Raw genomic sequence first — 17532 nt, 5'->3', positions numbered from 1 at the left:
CTTGTTGTTTACATAACATACATGTATCAATGTTTCGATCAATTCAATTATAGCATGGTATGCAAACATTTATCATAAATACAAAGATATATAATAACCACTTTATTATTGCCTCTTGGGCATATCTCCAACAGTCGAATGCCAATTTGGGCTACCAGCCGCGGGTGGTGGCCCGCGACTGGTAACTCGCCAGTGGTATTAGCTACTAGTCGCGTGCTTGGTAGGGCACATGGCTAGTACTTCCAGTACCGGTCGCGTGTGCACCATGACCGCTGCCACTAAGTTTGCACATGAAGGCACGCAACTAGTATTCTGCATCCGCGTCGCTGCATATTGCTTCTAGCATATCCCCCGATTTACACAGGTGGTTGCAGACATATATAACCATTACCAATCATCATCAGATACACACATATATAATAGCCAAGTGATCAAATCATTAATAACACTAAAGAGTTATCGCAAGTGATCAAATCATTACATGCATTGAGCAATATATAGATCCAATCATTACACTAGCTTAAGCCTAGCAAGCTAGTGACCAAGTCATTATATACAAGGTGCACAATAGCCAAGTGACCAAATCACTCCTCCGGCTCTCCACGGGTGGGTTATGAACAACGACCTCTTTGGAATCCCTTGGATCGTGGAACTCATTATCAGATGAGGAGGCGTTGTCCCGCTGTTTGTAGTGGAAGAAGGTCTCCCTGTATAAGCCATCCAAGTAGAAATATAACTTAGTCCCTGGCTCCATCCTATAGCGTTCTATCATCTCCTTCCAACTACGCCCGTGGAAATATGTTCGATTCGCCTCATTGGTGACTTCAACAACAAAGATCATGTCCGCTTTGGGCAGTGTGTTCTGCTGGATGACAACTTCAAACGTTCCCAAATGGTTAATGTTTCTATGTATATGCTCCATGAAATCACGCCTTGCGCTACATGGGATACCCTAAACACAATTATGGAAGAAACAACGATTAGATCAAAGATACAAGTCAATGCAACTATATATATGAACAAACTAACTAATTAGACTAAGACATACCGACATAGTTTTCTAATCCTCCTTGAAAAGAAAACAAAACTTTTTATCCTTGCACCTATAATGTACGTAGTCTGCGCACCTGCATATATAACGTTGGGTTATGTTAACAATTATAGCATACTGTAGAATACAAATCTATTGAATACAAATATTAACTTCAAATAAGGCCTCATATTTACATTGGACATAGAAATCACAGGGATGGGGTCAATGAGCCAAGTACGATGCACACGATTTGTATTTGTGCATATGACAAAACTCGCTGACACCATCCCATGATCACTGCCAAAAAAACTAATCATCAGCCATTACAAATATATCATACAAAATCTACATATAGTAGCAAAGAAATCAAAGATACAACAAATTAAATCTACATGGTAACAAACAAATCAAATATACAACAAATTTAATCTACATAGTAGAAAAAAAATCAAATATATAACAAATTAAATCTACATAGTAGCAAACAAATTAAATATACAACAAATTAAATCTACATGGACATCACATTTACCGGTTGGGGGTGTTCGGTGGCGATGCGGGTGCGGGCAGGGAAGATGGAGCGGGCGCGGGCATTCGGCAGCGGCGCGGGCGCTGGCGGGGAAGATGGCGCGGGTGCGGGCGGTCAACGGCGACGCAGGCGCGGGCGCGGGCGGTCGGCGGCGGTTAGGGTTGGCTCTCGAGGATAGAATGAGGGGAAAAGGAGAGGGCCGAGGGAAATGCGCGTTGTAAAAGCGGACGCGTGCGACAAGAGCTGGAACGCTATGTGTATTAGTAGCCGCGCAGGTGCGTATGGTGCGCTGCGGGTATTATTAGCCACGTGGCGCTCCTGTAGCACGCTGCCAATAAACCTACCCCTATAGTTAGTTAATCTCCCTGCTGTGTGTGATTTGATCATAAGGCGAGCTCCTCGAAGATGTCTTATAAGTGCTAGCTAAAGAGCTATAATTATAAGACATCTTCGAAAGCTCTACCATAGGAGCTTCCCACGATCAATAGATGAAAATCTTCGTGAAAATTTTGTTTTGAGAGAGTGTGACGGATACATGCATATATATAGCATCAAAATTGGTGCGTTTACACTATGCCTTATCGTCTTATACGGTGCAGCCATTGACGCATCGTGTGCACTCACAAAAAGTAGACTGTAATGCGTTTGTTAGGTACGGGAACGGATATCAACCGCGTGCGAATATTGCGCGCGCCACCACTAACAACTTACCTGTCGCGTGTGGCCGGGTTCACCAGCTTCTGACATTTCATGTCATCTGGAAAGGTGGTCCCCACTTTCGTGTGCCAGTTCGGCAACACGCTGCTATTACGGGCTAACTAGTCGCGTGCGCTTTTTCGGCCGCTGCTAAAAGAGCAGTCGCGTGCTTCCTCTCGGCCCCCACTGCCATTAGTCGTGCCCCTATAGGCTTTTTCCTACTAGTGTCGAGCTCACCTGAGCGGTGGAATAGAACCGTCGTGCCCTCCTCTTCCTCCTCGACTTCTTCAAAGATAAGAGGAGACATAATATAGGTAAGGAGAAACATGCAGAGCTAATCAGATCTATCCAACGAATTTTCAGAAAATAGGTTTTCGACATTAGACACAACAATGTTTTCGTTGGCAAGGTTATCCTACAGGCAGAGCAGACCAGTGGGGTATCGTCGACCTGGGCTCGATAATATGACGTGCATCAACAACCATGGTGGAACTTGAAATTCGTCGACCATGACAACTTATTTTGTATTGTGAATCTGAGTGGCGAAACCGTCTCAACCATGTGAACCAGGGTTAATTCCTTGTCGCTCCTAAGATTACAAAAAGTGAGAATGTGAATATGTGATTTCTCATAATTTTGTTGTATTCAGTGGAGAGAGGAGTTAAAACGTGATGAAAGGTACATCTATTCTTAACCGAACTTGTTATAATTACCTACTACTGAAGTACATGTGTGGTAATTCTGTCGATCTAATTGTATATTAACCATACGTAATCTTCTACGAGATTAGTCAGCCAAGCCACTTACATGCACATACATGGGATACAAATACTGATGGTTGGAGGAAAAAGAAAGAGATGATCAGTGCTTTTGGAAGATGACCATGCAGAAGAAGGCTATACACCGGAATACTATCCCGTTCACCGCGAGGACGACTATACACCAGATCTTGTTGTCGATGTCATACCCGGTTTGCATTAGGGAACCACATCGTGTGATCATCCAAACCCCTGAATACCTGCATTGTAAGTCATGGGTTAGATCGAGTTGCGATAAACAGTCAAAACAACATATTCATGACCGAATGAGTGGTACTTTACCTCTCTACGTTTGCGACCACGAATGCTTCGAGAGCCCACTTTGTGTAGCATAATTTGGCAAACACGGTGCCCTTCTGCTCGGTTGAAACCAGAGTTAGGACAACCGGAAGCAACGCGGACCACTGCATCAAAATCATGCCTTCATTTTCTTCACTATAATGAAAACTAGCTTACCTACCGGAGTAGTAATTATAATGTGAATTTTTTCCATACCAGCTGTGCCGAACCGGGCTGAAAGAAGATAGCGAAAGTGTAGCCGATCCCCGTCACGCAGTAGACGACCGCAACGAGGATCACATAGTTCTCCCAGATCGACGACCTCGGATTGTTGAAGAAGTAGAACATGGACAAGTATACAATAGGTTTCACAATGGTGTTGAAGTGATCGATCGTGTCTTTAGACATGAAGTATGCCAAAGAGCTCATGCCTGATGCTCTTTCCCTCCAGTAGTGTATCTTCTCCAGGGAGAATGACCGAAGGGCACCAATCATGCACAGAAGGGCTGTAGCCAACACAAGTTTATTTTGCTTGAAAACTTACAGTAAGGTAGAAGAACACTAGACAGACTTACAGACAGCGATGACAGTGTATGTGTAGCCAAGTGCTCCAAATGTCTCGTCGCTCACTTTAGCCAGTGTCCCTAAACAGATACCAGCAAGGCCCAGAATCAGAAAGTCGACTCCTTGTATTCTAGATTCACGAAGCCTTTGCTTGCCACATCTGAAGGAGAAAATAAAGGATGCATGCATCTGATAAGAATGGAATACTTCGAATAGAAAAAATCTCAACTTAATTTCCAAGGAAAGAACAACTTACGTACCTTCCCAGGTAGTACTTGTACTGCCTAAGGATGCCAGGAGTTTTCCGGTTAGATAAATCTTCAGAAGATTTATTGTAATCATACTCATCCTTTTTCTGCCCAAGTATGTCCCTGAGATTACCCCACAATTCACTAACAACGGATTTTTTGGATTCGGCTTCAGGGCCAGTGTGACCCCCCTCTCCTTCCCTAAACGACGATCCCGAGTCAGAAGCACTCTGCAACATATCTCTTGGAACTTCGTATTCGTTGTGCAGCATCCATCGCAGAGGGAGATCTTTGACATTGACTGCTGCATTCGTATTTGGCTTCACGATTCCCTCCAAGATATCTATGTAGTAGTCCGGTGGATTGACACGATGCGGGACGACAATCCCCGGACCTTGGAAGTACTCCTCCACTTTCTTCACGGGCCCGTGGTAGACAGTCATACCACCTTTCGCGAGAAGTATCAAATCATCAAACATGTTGTACAATGTGTAACTGCACCCATGTTTAGAAGGCCGGTTCAGTCAATGAACTAGTTAACCTGATGAAGAATGCCTAAGGGCTGCATGCATATACATATATATAGGAGGCTTTCCATGCAAAATGTGTTGGAAAAAACGCTTGTACCTGGGTTGATGGACCACCATAGAGATGTTGACACCTTCAAGAGCTTCCCGGCGTAGGGCGCGAAGCAATAGCAGAGATGAAGCACTGTCCAAACCAGACGTTGGCTCGTCTAAAATCAACACAGAGGGTTCCATGACCATCTCTAGCCCAACATTTACTCGCTTACGCTGGCCACCAGAGATGCCACGCTGCTCAACAGTTCCAACCAAGGAATCGCGAACTGGTTGCAATCCCAAAGCCTCGATAACTCTTTCCACAACAAGAACTTTTTCAGCCTGTGACATCTCAGCAGGGAGCCTAGAACACAACAGGTATTTTCAGTCCCTTGTGATGAGTAGTAATAAATCACCATAAAAGATGCATGCAATATATGTACATACCTGCATCTTGCATTAAACCATAGGTTCTCTTGGACAGTCAAGTTTCCATGGACAATGTCATCTTGCGGGACAAAGCCGATGATTTTCTTGTATGCACGGATAGGTTCTACTCTGTCATTTATGAGTATCATACCGGATGGCGCGCATCCAGTAGCCTTACCTGCGATAGCACTAAGGAATGTGGTCTTCCCCGCACCTGACGGGCCCATGACAGCGGCCACCCGGCCAGGCATAAGCTTCCCGGTCACAGACCTTAGGAGCTTCTTCTTACTCCCCTTCAAGGTTAGAGTAAGATCCTTGAAAGCAATCTCAATTCTAGGTCTTGTCCTTATATCTTCATCGGTCGCCATGGATATCACTCCTGAAAAGGTAAGGTTATTATTCGGCTGCTGTTCTAGCTCCAGTTCCAGTGCCTTCTCCTTTTCGATTTGCCCGTATGCATACTTGAAGATTTGGCTTTGAGTGTGGGCATGTTTCCCTTTGGTCTTCTTTTTTTCCCCTACAGCTTCAACATTATTGAAGCCTGCTGCTTGGTTTATTTCTCCTGTTTCTTTTGGTGGATCCGCATCTGTGGGTTCAGTTGGACAGCCGCCACCTCCTTTCGATGATTCATGCGTCCTGAGAGTCTTCTTGCGCGAGAATGTGCGGGAGAGAGAATTTTGCAGGCTACCGGCGTGCTTCTTGGCTACATCTTTAGCCGACTTCCACCTCTCACGAGCTTGCACAGTCTCTCGTGCATGTCTTACAGCAGCTTCCCTAGATTTGGCTTGCCTTTTCTCTCGGTTGGTAAGAAGTTGATCAGAGAAGTTGTAGATGATCAACAACACTAAACTTAGAGCACCCTACAGAGACATGCATATATTAGCTACTACAAATTAGGACTCGACATCGATACAAGAATTAGTAGGAAATAAGACTAGTATATGTTACCCCTAGCATTGCACCGAATATTGTGATATCCTGGGTTGCAGAGTTTGGTTTACAACTGCCCTTGGATAAGCATTCTGCAGTAAAAGTATGCTTAGAGGTTGAAGCTTGACAAACAAGGGAAATGGATCTGACTTAACTTACTGGTTTGGGAGGTTGATCCTTTCCTGCAATAGTACCTGCACTCAAGAATTTGTTTAATTGTAAGGCAACTAGGAGAAAAATGAGAATGTATTAGATAGATAGATAGATAGATAGACAGATAGATAGATAGATAGATAGATAGATAGATAGATAGATAGATAGATAGATAAATAGATAGATAGATAGATAGATAGGATTACCCACTACTACAATCAAGCTTGGTTATAGGGCTTGGACAGTAGTAACCAGCAGGACAGAAGACGTCGTCGGTAGTCATGACATCTGACCATCTGTCAGCACCACCGCAAGTGTGATTCGGCTTGCCAGGAGGCGGTTGGTAGTTGTATCTTCACCAAGATGCTCAGTTTCAACAATCAATAATGTGTATATATATTTAGGGAGCTAGTCAAGAAAAAAAAAGAGGATGATTCAACTTACGGATCACAAACTCCCGTTGTTTTGTTTAGGGTGGATTGTGGACAGTATCCTCCCAAAGGGCAAGGTATCATGCATGTGAGCCCGTGTGGGCAAAAGAATCCCGGACAGCATCCTCTGCAAAGGTCCGTCCTAGGCGGGAAGTTGACGGCGTCATTGTAATCCAATTCTCCGTCGGCGGCGCAGGCCCAGCCGGGCTCGCATCCGTCGATCCACGCGGTGAGGTTGCAGTTCTTGTTGGGCCTGACGTAGTTCTTCTTTCCGCTGGTGAGACTCTCGAAGTAGAACTTGAGCTCGGCAGCGGTGCATACACGTAGCGGCAGGTCTCCTGTTTATTCATTCCATGCATGCATGCAGTCAGTCACTGAGGCGATCGATGTGCTGGACAAAGAGATTCATGAACCTTCGTTCAAGCAGTCGACGATGAAGGCAACATCGGGGAATTTGAAGGTTTTGTTCCACTCCTTGTCCCTGCACAACACCGGTGAGATCCCTGGCGGCGGCCCGCGGGCTGACAAAGGAAGATGGACAGACAGATGGGAGGTAACTAACGTACGGGTCGTTGATGCAGAAGCCGAGATCCCCGCGCACCCGCGGTTCGAATACGTTGGTGAGTTTCTTGAAGCGGTCCTCGAAGGCCGAGGTGAGGCTCGCCGACCCCGCGCCGGCCATGGCGCAGAGGAGGACAAGGACCAGCACCGATGACGCTGCCATGGCCATGGCCATGGGCCGATCGACACCAATTGCCCGATTGAGTGGGGATCGATCGATCGATCTGGACGGGACGGGATGCCTTTTCCTACGCGTACGGCAACGGGAGAGGAAGCCAGAGGTCTCGCTCTCATCCCCGTCCCCATGCACGAGAAACGCGGAGGAGGGGTGCCAGCGAAGGATGCGGCGGAGACCCACACAAGTGAGAGCGAATTTTCTGGCGGAACCGGTTCCTACCGGTGTTTCAGCTTCCGTTCGATTTTGCCTGGAGATTCGGGTATCCTTTTGGTGTATATGCACTTCATTATTGGTATTGACTGCGAGCTGCACCTACGTTGATTGTTTACGCCGGTACAGCATGACATACATACGGGGCCACAGAGTAATAATATCAGGCCATCCCCGCCCACCACCACCGTGACTCCCTCTCTCATCTCTCTCAATCTCGATCCAGAAAAAAGCGGTGGCTGCGGCGGAGCGCGACTTGCGGCGAGGCAGACGACGAACTGCAGCGGGACGGCGAGATAGCGGCCAGAACTATGGTGGTTCGAGTGCCCACCCAGGGCCACGACCAGGACGGCCGCGCCGTGCATGAGCAAGGGATCGCTCTCGAGATTTGACCTGCATGCAGCGCAGCGCCTCGGCCTCCTCGTCAAGAGCCACCGGAGGAAGACGAGACGAGGCGGCGGCCGCCAGCTTGTTCATGTGCGAGCTAGGTTGGGATTCGCTTCCTCGATGTAGGAATTGTTTTCTTTCAATTTGATGAGGATGCAGATTTGAAGATTGATATAGGTGGTTGCTATTTTTTGTCCGATCTGAAATTCAGTCTTCTATCCCGTGTGATGTCTACATCATCCAATTCTCTCTAGTTTTATTTTTCTCCTACTTTTTTATAATGGCCCGGATTGAGAAATCCTTGTTAAAATCCATCAAAAAAGTGCAGATTGGGGGAATATTCTGGTGGTAGTTAGTCCATCTGAACGGTACTTTTGTTGATATAATACTAGTATTGGTAAACAAATGTCTCAAGTATCAATGGCGCATGCTATAAGTACTTTGTTGATATAATACTGGCTCCTGTTTGGTATCTCCAACTAAAAAAAAGATCTCTGGAACATAATTGGAGCCATACTGAAGCATCTCTTGTTCATTTTATGGAATTAGCTTATAAATAAAAAATTAATTGTTTTTCGAAAATTAAACTAAAACAAATTGAAAACAAAGCAATATAGTTGAAACATATGTGAATGACAAATAATATTTTTATGCAAAACTTGGAAAATTATGTATGACCCAAGTTTCAGAAATTAATGAAATATATGTGTAGTTCTTTGATACCTGAAATCATATTTGTCGCATATCTTCGTTTCATTGGATATAACATATAGCAATGGTGTCCATAATCAAAATATTTGATTTCTGAAACTTAATTAGATTTACTAGGTAGGGCAAAAATTCTTCAAATGTATGTGGCATGTGTATACTCCTGTGATAGGGATATTCACTTTGGCTTATAGGAGCATTTGCTCCCATTATGTGAATCAACATTTCGAAGTGTCAAAAAATTCTAAAATAAAATTTTACATGTACATCTACACATTTTATGTTCGTACACAAGTTTTCAAAAAAAACTAAAAAAATTTGTGGCTCCTGTAAAAAAGACAAATTTTGATGATGTAACATGACTACGTACAGGACATTTTTTTGTCTTTTTTGTACACGCCACATAAAATGTTGTTTCTCCACGAAAACTTGTGCACTAACATAGAATGTCATGATGTACAGCAAAAAAATTATGTCAGAATTTTTTGTCATTTTTTAAATTATTTTTTTAATTATTTTGTATAATGGGAGCATTTGCTCCTATGTGCCAAAACGGCCTCCTCCCCTGTGATACCAATATGTTACTGAACCCCTACTTAGACCAGATCTGTTTTAGATGCTCACATATATTTGAGTTCTGAAACTTTAGATTTACTAGAGAAGGCACAAAATTCAGTAAATATATGTGATTACTGCCATACTTCTTTGATATCAAACTGTTACAGAACCTGTAATTAGACCAATTCTCTTTGCTCACATATATTTTAATTCTGCAACTTAATTATATTTACTACATATAATGCACAAATTCAGTAAATACTAGGAAGCAATGGCGCGGCGGCACGCCGCGCCCGTAGGGTTGAAGCCTATAGTTTAAAATGGTTTATGTTTTTGGTTTTATATGGAGTAATTCATATATCAAATAAAACATAAAGAACCCATCTTTGTTCTTATTCTGATCTCTAGTCCTTCCTTCTGAAACCATAAATTGTGCCTAGTAAAACAAATAATCTATACTCATAGTACGTACTACGTCGACAATCTGATGTTCCACACATGGGACGAAATATGCATCATTTGCAATTTTGTTCTTTCAAAAAACCACGCGAAGTGGTGCTCTGTTGAAAATCTACAGGCGGGTGTTGTTGCATAAGTAACGGCAAAAGCTAAAGCCTTGAGCACCGACCAATCGTTACAATGGCCCAGAAGTACACGCTCAGAACTGGTATACAACATCTACTGCCAACTCTACCATGTCTATTTTCTCCTGAAGCCAAACTATTGTCCTATCAAGCTCCTCATATGAAGATCAAATAAGCGGCATGCATTTTTAAACATTAAGATACATACTCGATGCCTATTCTTTGCGTCACAGGGCAGTCACTAAAAAGAAACGCAAAACCCATTCATTTTCTAAACCTTAATATACATACTAATGGCACTTCTTCACATTACAGGACAGCCCCTGAAAAGAAGTACACACCAAAGAAACCAGGATTTGAAAGGCACCAAGATCTGAAGAACCAGGTCCAAACAATTGTGGCAATGATGAACCAGCAGGAGCAAGGGGAACTGAAATACTGCCACCTCTATTACTGTCAATGATATTGTTATAGGTATAGGATGGACGGGCCGCTTGTCCAACCAAATCTCCGGTCTCCTCCACACATCAGCTTCAAGAGGCGAAGAAACGGGTACAAACCCATCCAAGGAAAAGCGAAGCACAGACTGTGCAATAGGGGGAGACACCGGATGAGCAATAGGCAAAGAAGCCACGGCCACGGGCAACAGGCAAAGAAGCAGTCCGGCAGTCACACTCACGCGCAACCACAGAAAAACTGACCCCGCTGGAGGAAACAGCCAACACAGAAGTAACGTCCTCCAGCCCACGACGCCGATGCGGCGCCAGAGAAGGCAACACAGCCCTGCATAACACAATCATGTATTTAACCACACAAACTTCCCCTTCTGACTTTATTCTCAGTTACAAATAAACAAAACAAAACAAAAACTTTTACTTGTGAGCTAGATAATAAGCATTCATGATAGAACATTCCGAAGATGCAAAGAGGTGATTAGGATTATTCTAGCCGAATCAACACTCTAAATTTGTTCAATTTACTGCTCCAGGATTGCCTCCTGTTCTTGAAGGTTGGAAATCAATGACGACTCTTGCTGAATATTTCAAGTAATAGTACTTGCCATTGAATACTTACGCTCAGGCGATGAAGTGGAACCCTATTATAAAAGGCTGTCAATGCAGAATACCATTGAGCTAGCGTAAGGCTTCGAGCATTAACCACTGATACAATATATGTGTGTTCCAGAGCTAGCTACCAACATGCAGCACTGATACGTGCACGCACCAACCATCATTATCACAAGAAGTTTCAGTATAAGCCGCAGATACATAGCAAACCCAATGACCCGGATTCTGAGTGCGAAATGTATCCTGAAAATAAAAAGAACATAAAGCATTATGTATTGGCTGGATGCACGACATAGATAAATGTATTCCTCGAAAAAAAAAACATAGATAAATGTGAGTTATAACATACATGAAACAATAGAGTGAAGTGGATACCGCTATCGATGAGGCTAGCTAAATGATCCAACTTTAATTTGTATATTTAGCCGAGTAGAAACCTAAACTTTACACAGATGAATACATTCAGCAACGCACACAAACAGTTACATTTTGAGAAATGCACTGGTAGGTTCAAACTGACAAAGAAAAGCTCAAGAAATAAGTGGAGTTACCTCAAAAGACTCCCTGACGATGATACATAATAAGCGAGCATAGGGCCTGCAACAACCTTCTTATATAAGCATCACCACCATCAAGGCCCAGCTGCGGGGAACAAACCTGAAGCATGCTAGTCACGAGCATTCCAATCAGCTAAACATGAAGAAATGCTAAACAGAAAACCCACTCATTTCATGACAACAATCTGCACGGCATCTGAATACGTCACAATGTGCTTCAAAACAAATAAGTGGTGCCAGGACTAAAGAGGCAAAGCATCTGAGTATGAAGAACCATAGAGGAAGGCACTGAAACTACAAAATACAAACATAAATCATAGATTACTCCCCTATAACTGCTTTAGCTTTTAGTTTGCATACCACAGATGGTACAATGCAATAATTAATTAAATGATCAGCATGAGGAAAAGCTCAGGGAAGCTATGATCCACTTGTCTCAGAGACAAAGCTTACTTGTATGACTGGCATCCCACTAACCTGGATCAAGGCAACATGTCAAGCCAATGCAGTTAAAGTAAGTGTCAAAAGCTCTCCATCTTCTTATTGAAATGGCCCATGATGCTACACATTGAAGTCGACTAACTTAATACACTTGGTTGCTCCTACTGCCTACTTGTCCTATTTGAATTCACTAAGAGGAAATGTAAAGTGAATTTCACATCGACCAACCTCGTTAGGAGATTTGTAATAATCCTTTAATACTGAAGTACCAGACTTAAGCATACCAAATAATGCCTTCTTCTACGCTGTACTTATATAAATAGAAAGAAAAAAAACCTAGGGAAGTAGGGGATTTTTCCGTGTGTAAGTTGGTAAAAAAAGCAGGTAATTGACACAGCAAAACTCTTGCTATGCCCACTTTTATGGGGCTCTTAGGCAGCATTAAGTTAGAATGGTGCCAAGATCACCACAAGACGGAGAAATGGCTCGGACCATAATGAGGACGCAGATGACACCAATAAAGTGCACAACACAATCATGTATCTAACCTGACAAACTTCCCCTTCTAGCTGGGCAATAACAGAAAAAAGCATCAGAGAAAATAACGACCTTGCATGAGATTTTCTAGGAAAGATCACAAGTTCATGACAGTATGAAAAAAGGACGATAACATGTAAGAGGTTATGAAAAAAGGACCACGTATGGCATAACACAATCATGTATTTAACCAAACAAACTTCCCCTTCTGACTTTATTCTCAGTTACAAATAAATAAAACAAAACAAAAACTTTTACTTGTGGGCTAGATAATAAGCATTCATGATAGAACATTCCGAAGATGCTAAAAGAGGTGCAAAGGCCCTGTTCGCTAAGAGCTTCGTTTAGATCTTTGATTAGGATTATTCTAGCCGAATCAACACTCTCAATTTGTTCAATTTACTGCTCCAGGATTGCCTCCTGTTCTTGAAGGTTGGAAATCAATGACAACTCTTGCTGAATATTTCAAGTAATAGTACTTGCCATTGAATACTTACGCTTGGGCGATGAAGTGGAACCCTATTACAATGTTGCATTGGAATTGTATTATAATGTCTAGAGCATCAGAATCTTTTCATGTCAATTTACTTCTTACTTCAGAGGTACATAAATATAGTGTAAATTCAGGTTCAAATTTTCAGAGGTTATAACTACCTATATGAGCCTAATTTTGTACTCTGCAAATCATGGGAAGACATATTTGAATCCATGCTACATTAAACAATCACCTTGTGACATGTAGTCCCTAAATAGCCCAAAAAATGAAACCTCCGATGTGACTAAAAGTCTATATTTATAATGTCCACGAATTCTGATAAATCACCATTTGTACATGGACAAAGTACCTAGGATCTCTATATAAAAATAGATCCCAAGAATAATTCAGAGAACATCTATCGCATTCATCTCAGCAGCTTCAGGGTACACTCGTGTGTCACAAATCCAATCTAGAGATGAGGAGTTAAAAAAATAGAGAAAAGGAGCAACCAAAAAATCTGAGCCTTACCACTTGTGGTACATTCCATCAAACATGTTCAAGGTAGTAAGGCTGGTCTTGCACATGTGTCATATACCGACATATCCATTTCTCTGGCCTGGTGCTTGAGAAAACGCCACCACAGTACAGAACTGTGCGACAATGGCCTTGTCCAGCACCACGCCGCTGGTCACCCAGCAATCTGAGAAGATGTCGCCCCAAGCAAGGTTGAAGAAGATGAGAACGAAAAATTCGTACCTGAACACGGAGTTGCGGACGAATCCACGATCTCGAGCAGCGGAGCGGCCATGTTCTTGATGTAGAAGCCGGAGCAGTTGTCCACGAAGATCTGGAGGACCGACATATCGGTACCACCGGGGCACGGCACGGCCATCAGACGGGAGAATGACCACCATCAGAAGTCTCCACATCCTTCATTCCGTACGGCGGCAACCTCGAATGCCGAGTGAGTTGTAGAGAGATGGATGGGAAGAGACCAGAAGCGCACGGATGTGAGGCAAATGAAGAGAAAACCAGAAAGATTTGTGCTTGTCGTCCGCCGAACATACATTGCACACATCTAGTATTTGGCATAAGAGAAAAATTTGGAAAAGAAAGAAGACACACATCGGAGAGGAAAACAGATGTATACCTAATCTTCCCGCGAGGTACACGACGGCCCTTGCCACACCGCTCGTCGGCGCATAAGGTGGCGGCGTCCGTGGCGCTTCAAGGCCTCTTCAGGTGACACCCTCTGTTTGGCTGATTGGCTCCGTCCGCCGACGCGAGGCGACATCCCCAGCCCCGCCCCTCGCGGTACGACCTCACGGGCTCGCGGCGCATCGGCCCGTGGCCGTGGCGGCAACGGCCGTCCCGGCGAAGCCATAGAGGAGGTCGACTCAGGGGAGTACCGCACGACGGCCATGAAGGGTGAGGAGGACAGCGGGCTCCTGCAGGAGCGTTGGGGATTTTTTTTTTCGTAACTCATCTCACTCTGATCTCGCCACGTACGTGTTCTAATCTGCTTTTTTTTTCATTTCTCACAATTCCTTCTGCCTGTGGTGTGTCCTCTAGAAGAATCGGGTCAAATCAAGGAACACTGGCGTAGAAGGAGAAGCGGCTGCTAACCGGTAACCCAGTGGAGATGAAGTAAAGAGACCGGAACCAAACAATTAACTGACTCAAAGTACTGTGAAAAGAAGAGCTAACGTGTTGCAAGTTGGTTGGAGAAAAATATGCCATGAACAGTGTCCAAAACAATCTAAGCGTGTAAATCTGTTTAGCTTTTATATAGGTTATAATATGTTACATGTGCCACACTTTTGGGATATCAAAATGTTACTGAACCCGTACTTAGACCAAATATATTTGAAGATATTTTTATGAAAAATCTGAAACGAAACAAACTTTTTTTATAAAAAAATAACTGGAATATGTATAAATCATATTTGTGTGATCAAAATAATATAACCGGAATATGTGTGAACAAAACGAACTAAATTTCTTCTATATAGTCATGATTTCAATATTGTACTGGATATAGCTGTTAGCTGGGATGGATTTCACTAACAAATGAAATTGTGATCCCTATACTTGAAAATTTATACAAATCATGGTTTCAAATTTGTAGCGAAAAAACTAGGATAGATTTCACTCTAATATGGGATTATAAGCTAGCTCTGGACCTGTGCGCTGTGGTGGAGACGTGGAGTAGGCCTAATAAGAGAAGAGAGAGAGCGCATGCAAAATCGACAGAGACACATGGGCATAGGCAGCAGAAAATCACGCAATGAATTGATACACATGAATACATGGACGAGGACTAGTCAGCTGTCACCATATGATTGGCTCATGGAACTCCGGTAGGAACCGGAACCGCTAGAAATGACTTTCCCCCACACAAGTCCACTGCATGCGCTACCGAAAATGCAACGGTGAGCTGAAATCCTGTTCGTTCGGCATGAACCCACTTGAAAGAATTTTTTTTTGACAGAAAAAAAAGATCCTACTCCTGTTAGTTTCATAAATGAAATCTGTGCTTTAGTGTTCTAGACAAGCATAGACGACGCTCGAACTTTAAAAATCAATCGCAAAACCGATTTGTTCGGAATATTCTCCAATCAATTGGTTGTTGCACCATTTTCAAAGCAGGCCAGTCTGCAATCTAGCTGCAGGTTTAGGCAGTAAATGATCAGCTCAAGGGCAACTTGTAGTGTTGTATGTGGTACCATTTGGAATCTTTTTTTTATTAAAGAGTAGTTTTGTTCAAGAGCGTTGTCCTATCTAGCTTTCCTATTAAACTATTAAAGTGAAAGCTGCGTATCCTGGTATCACACATCTAAAAAATTACGAACCAAGTGCCACTCCTTAAAATACTCAACTGATTCCGGTTACAGCCGCCGCACTAACTTTCAGCTGCCGTTTTAAGTGATGTGTTGTCGTACCTATTAACGAATCAAATCGCACGTTTTTCTCCAACAAGACAACAAACTCCGCGTTTGGTAGTATCGCCCACGAGTGGGCCATGCATGTGATTTCACATTTTCATGCTCAACTGATTCCGGTTTTTGCTGCCGAGTCCAGCTAATTTTCCGACATCCCTCGTCATCCATCCTCTATGTCCACTCCTTCAAACAAGAACATGGCATATCCATCCTTTCATCGCCAACCCCTCTTCCCATCCGCGCCGCTGCCAATGGATCTGCGCTTTGGCCGGCGAAGCAGTTGCCTTGGCTCCATCTTCCATTCGTTTCTCACACGACAGATGGTGATAGAGGACTAGCTAAGCCACATGATCGGCCGTGGTCAGTTAGGGAGAGAGAGAGAAAAATACTATGATGGCGTAATTTGCCCTCGAAGGGACGTCGTGGCTGAAGCATGGCTGCGCGAGGCATGCTATCATCGACCACATCCTTCGCCTATGCATCTCCGCCTTTCGCAGCGCCAGCGGTCACCAAAGCCATCTTGCACGGTCGCTCCTTCCCTTACAGGAATTGCGACGGCTGTTGTCTACATGTCTTAGCGAGGTCAGCAGACTCTACAGTAATTGCGATGTTGGCGGTGATGCCCAGCTCCTCAAACGAGGTTATGGTTGATTGGCTCAAGGAGGCGAGGAATCGGAAGCACTGCACACCTTCTGCAGGCTCCTCCTATCTACCTCTCCGCGCCCTCCTCCTCAAGACCTTGACAAAAGTTCTGTCACAAAACAGATCCCATGCAGACATGGTTTCTTTAGGAAACCTAGGAAGTTCATCTTTGTACTGACTCCAGACTTACAACACTCTATTTGCTTGTCTATATACTAAGTACTGAAGCCTTTGTTGACATGGCTTGTGGAGGTGCTACCAAGTGGTATCGCTCCAGCGGAACGAGAACAGGTTAGTACTCCCTCTGTCCCAAAATGTAAGGCGTCTAAGGATTAGTCAAAAATCAACGTTTTTTTAAGATTGATCAAGTTTATACATAAAAATATAAACATTTACAGTACAAAATTAACATGAATAGATTCACCATAAAATATATTTTCTTATGTCCATTCGATGTTGTTGATGTAAATATATTTTTCTAAATATTTGGTCAAAGATAGTAAAGTTTGACTTTTGACCAGTCCTTAGATGCATTACATTTTGGGGCAGAGGGAGTACTAATTTAAACTATTGAATGCACAGCTTTGCGGAAAACCAAAACTGATCATGGGTGCATATGCACCTGGTATGTATAAAACATATTTCAAAAAGTAAAAAAATTTAGGAAAAAAATTTAGCATGTAGAGGGACATGTTCTATGTGTACACATAAAGTTTCACGTAAAACCAACAATTTTTGTACCATGTGTAAAAAAGACAAATAATGCCTCGAGAAATAGACTATTTTAACACCAAAAATTTGTCTTTTTAGTACAGGGCACAAAACATATCGGTTTTTGCTGAAACAACTTTGTGAACATGTAACATGTCAAGGTATACACGAGGCATTTTTGTTTTTATTTTTTTAATATTTGGAAATATGTTTAATATGCATTTCAAATAAAGGGTGCATATGCACCCGGGTGCAGAAACACCCTGTCCACAGCTTTGCCACTTTCTAAACAGGTTAGTAC

The 17532-nt window shown here is 43.1% G+C and overlaps 1 protein-coding gene and 1 long non-coding RNA gene across 6 annotated transcripts; both read right to left on the bottom strand.

Annotated features, from left to right (window-relative positions):
- Positions 1–3119: 3119 nt before the first annotated feature.
- Positions 3120–7406, bottom strand: LOC124665499 (ABC transporter G family member 28-like). The gene is made up of 13 exons (XM_047202908.1): positions 7229–7406; positions 7084–7191; positions 6684–7008; positions 6446–6592; positions 6246–6280; positions 6105–6178; positions 5175–6016; positions 4795–5091; positions 4180–4662; positions 3931–4079; positions 3572–3861; positions 3359–3480; positions 3120–3276 (listed from the first exon to the last, which is right to left on the bottom strand). The coding sequence occupies exons 1-13, from the start codon at positions 7404–7406 to the stop codon at positions 3120–3122; spliced, it is 3207 nt and encodes a 1068-aa protein (XP_047058864.1).
- A 2697-nt stretch (positions 7407–10103) lies between these two features.
- LOC124702334 lies at positions 10104–14058 on the bottom strand. Of its 5 annotated transcripts, XR_007002425.1 has the most exons (5): positions 13693–14058; positions 11475–13620; positions 11299–11360; positions 10931–11166; positions 10104–10639 (listed from the first exon to the last, which is right to left on the bottom strand). It is a non-coding gene; the product is annotated as an uncharacterized LOC124702334 (long non-coding RNA). The 5 variants fall into 5 exon arrangements; XR_007002417.1 differs by having other exon boundaries at positions 11299–11365; positions 11475–14058; XR_007002413.1 differs by having other exon boundaries at positions 11273–11360; positions 11475–14058.
- Positions 14059–17532: the final 3474 nt, after the last annotated feature.

This window comes from Lolium rigidum, chromosome 1 (genome assembly GCF_022539505.1).
Source record: "Lolium rigidum isolate FL_2022 chromosome 1, APGP_CSIRO_Lrig_0.1, whole genome shotgun sequence".
In the NCBI taxonomy this organism is placed as follows: Eukaryota; Viridiplantae; Streptophyta; class Magnoliopsida; order Poales; family Poaceae; genus Lolium; species Lolium rigidum.
This window is presented reverse-complemented; position numbering and strand designations above follow the sequence as displayed.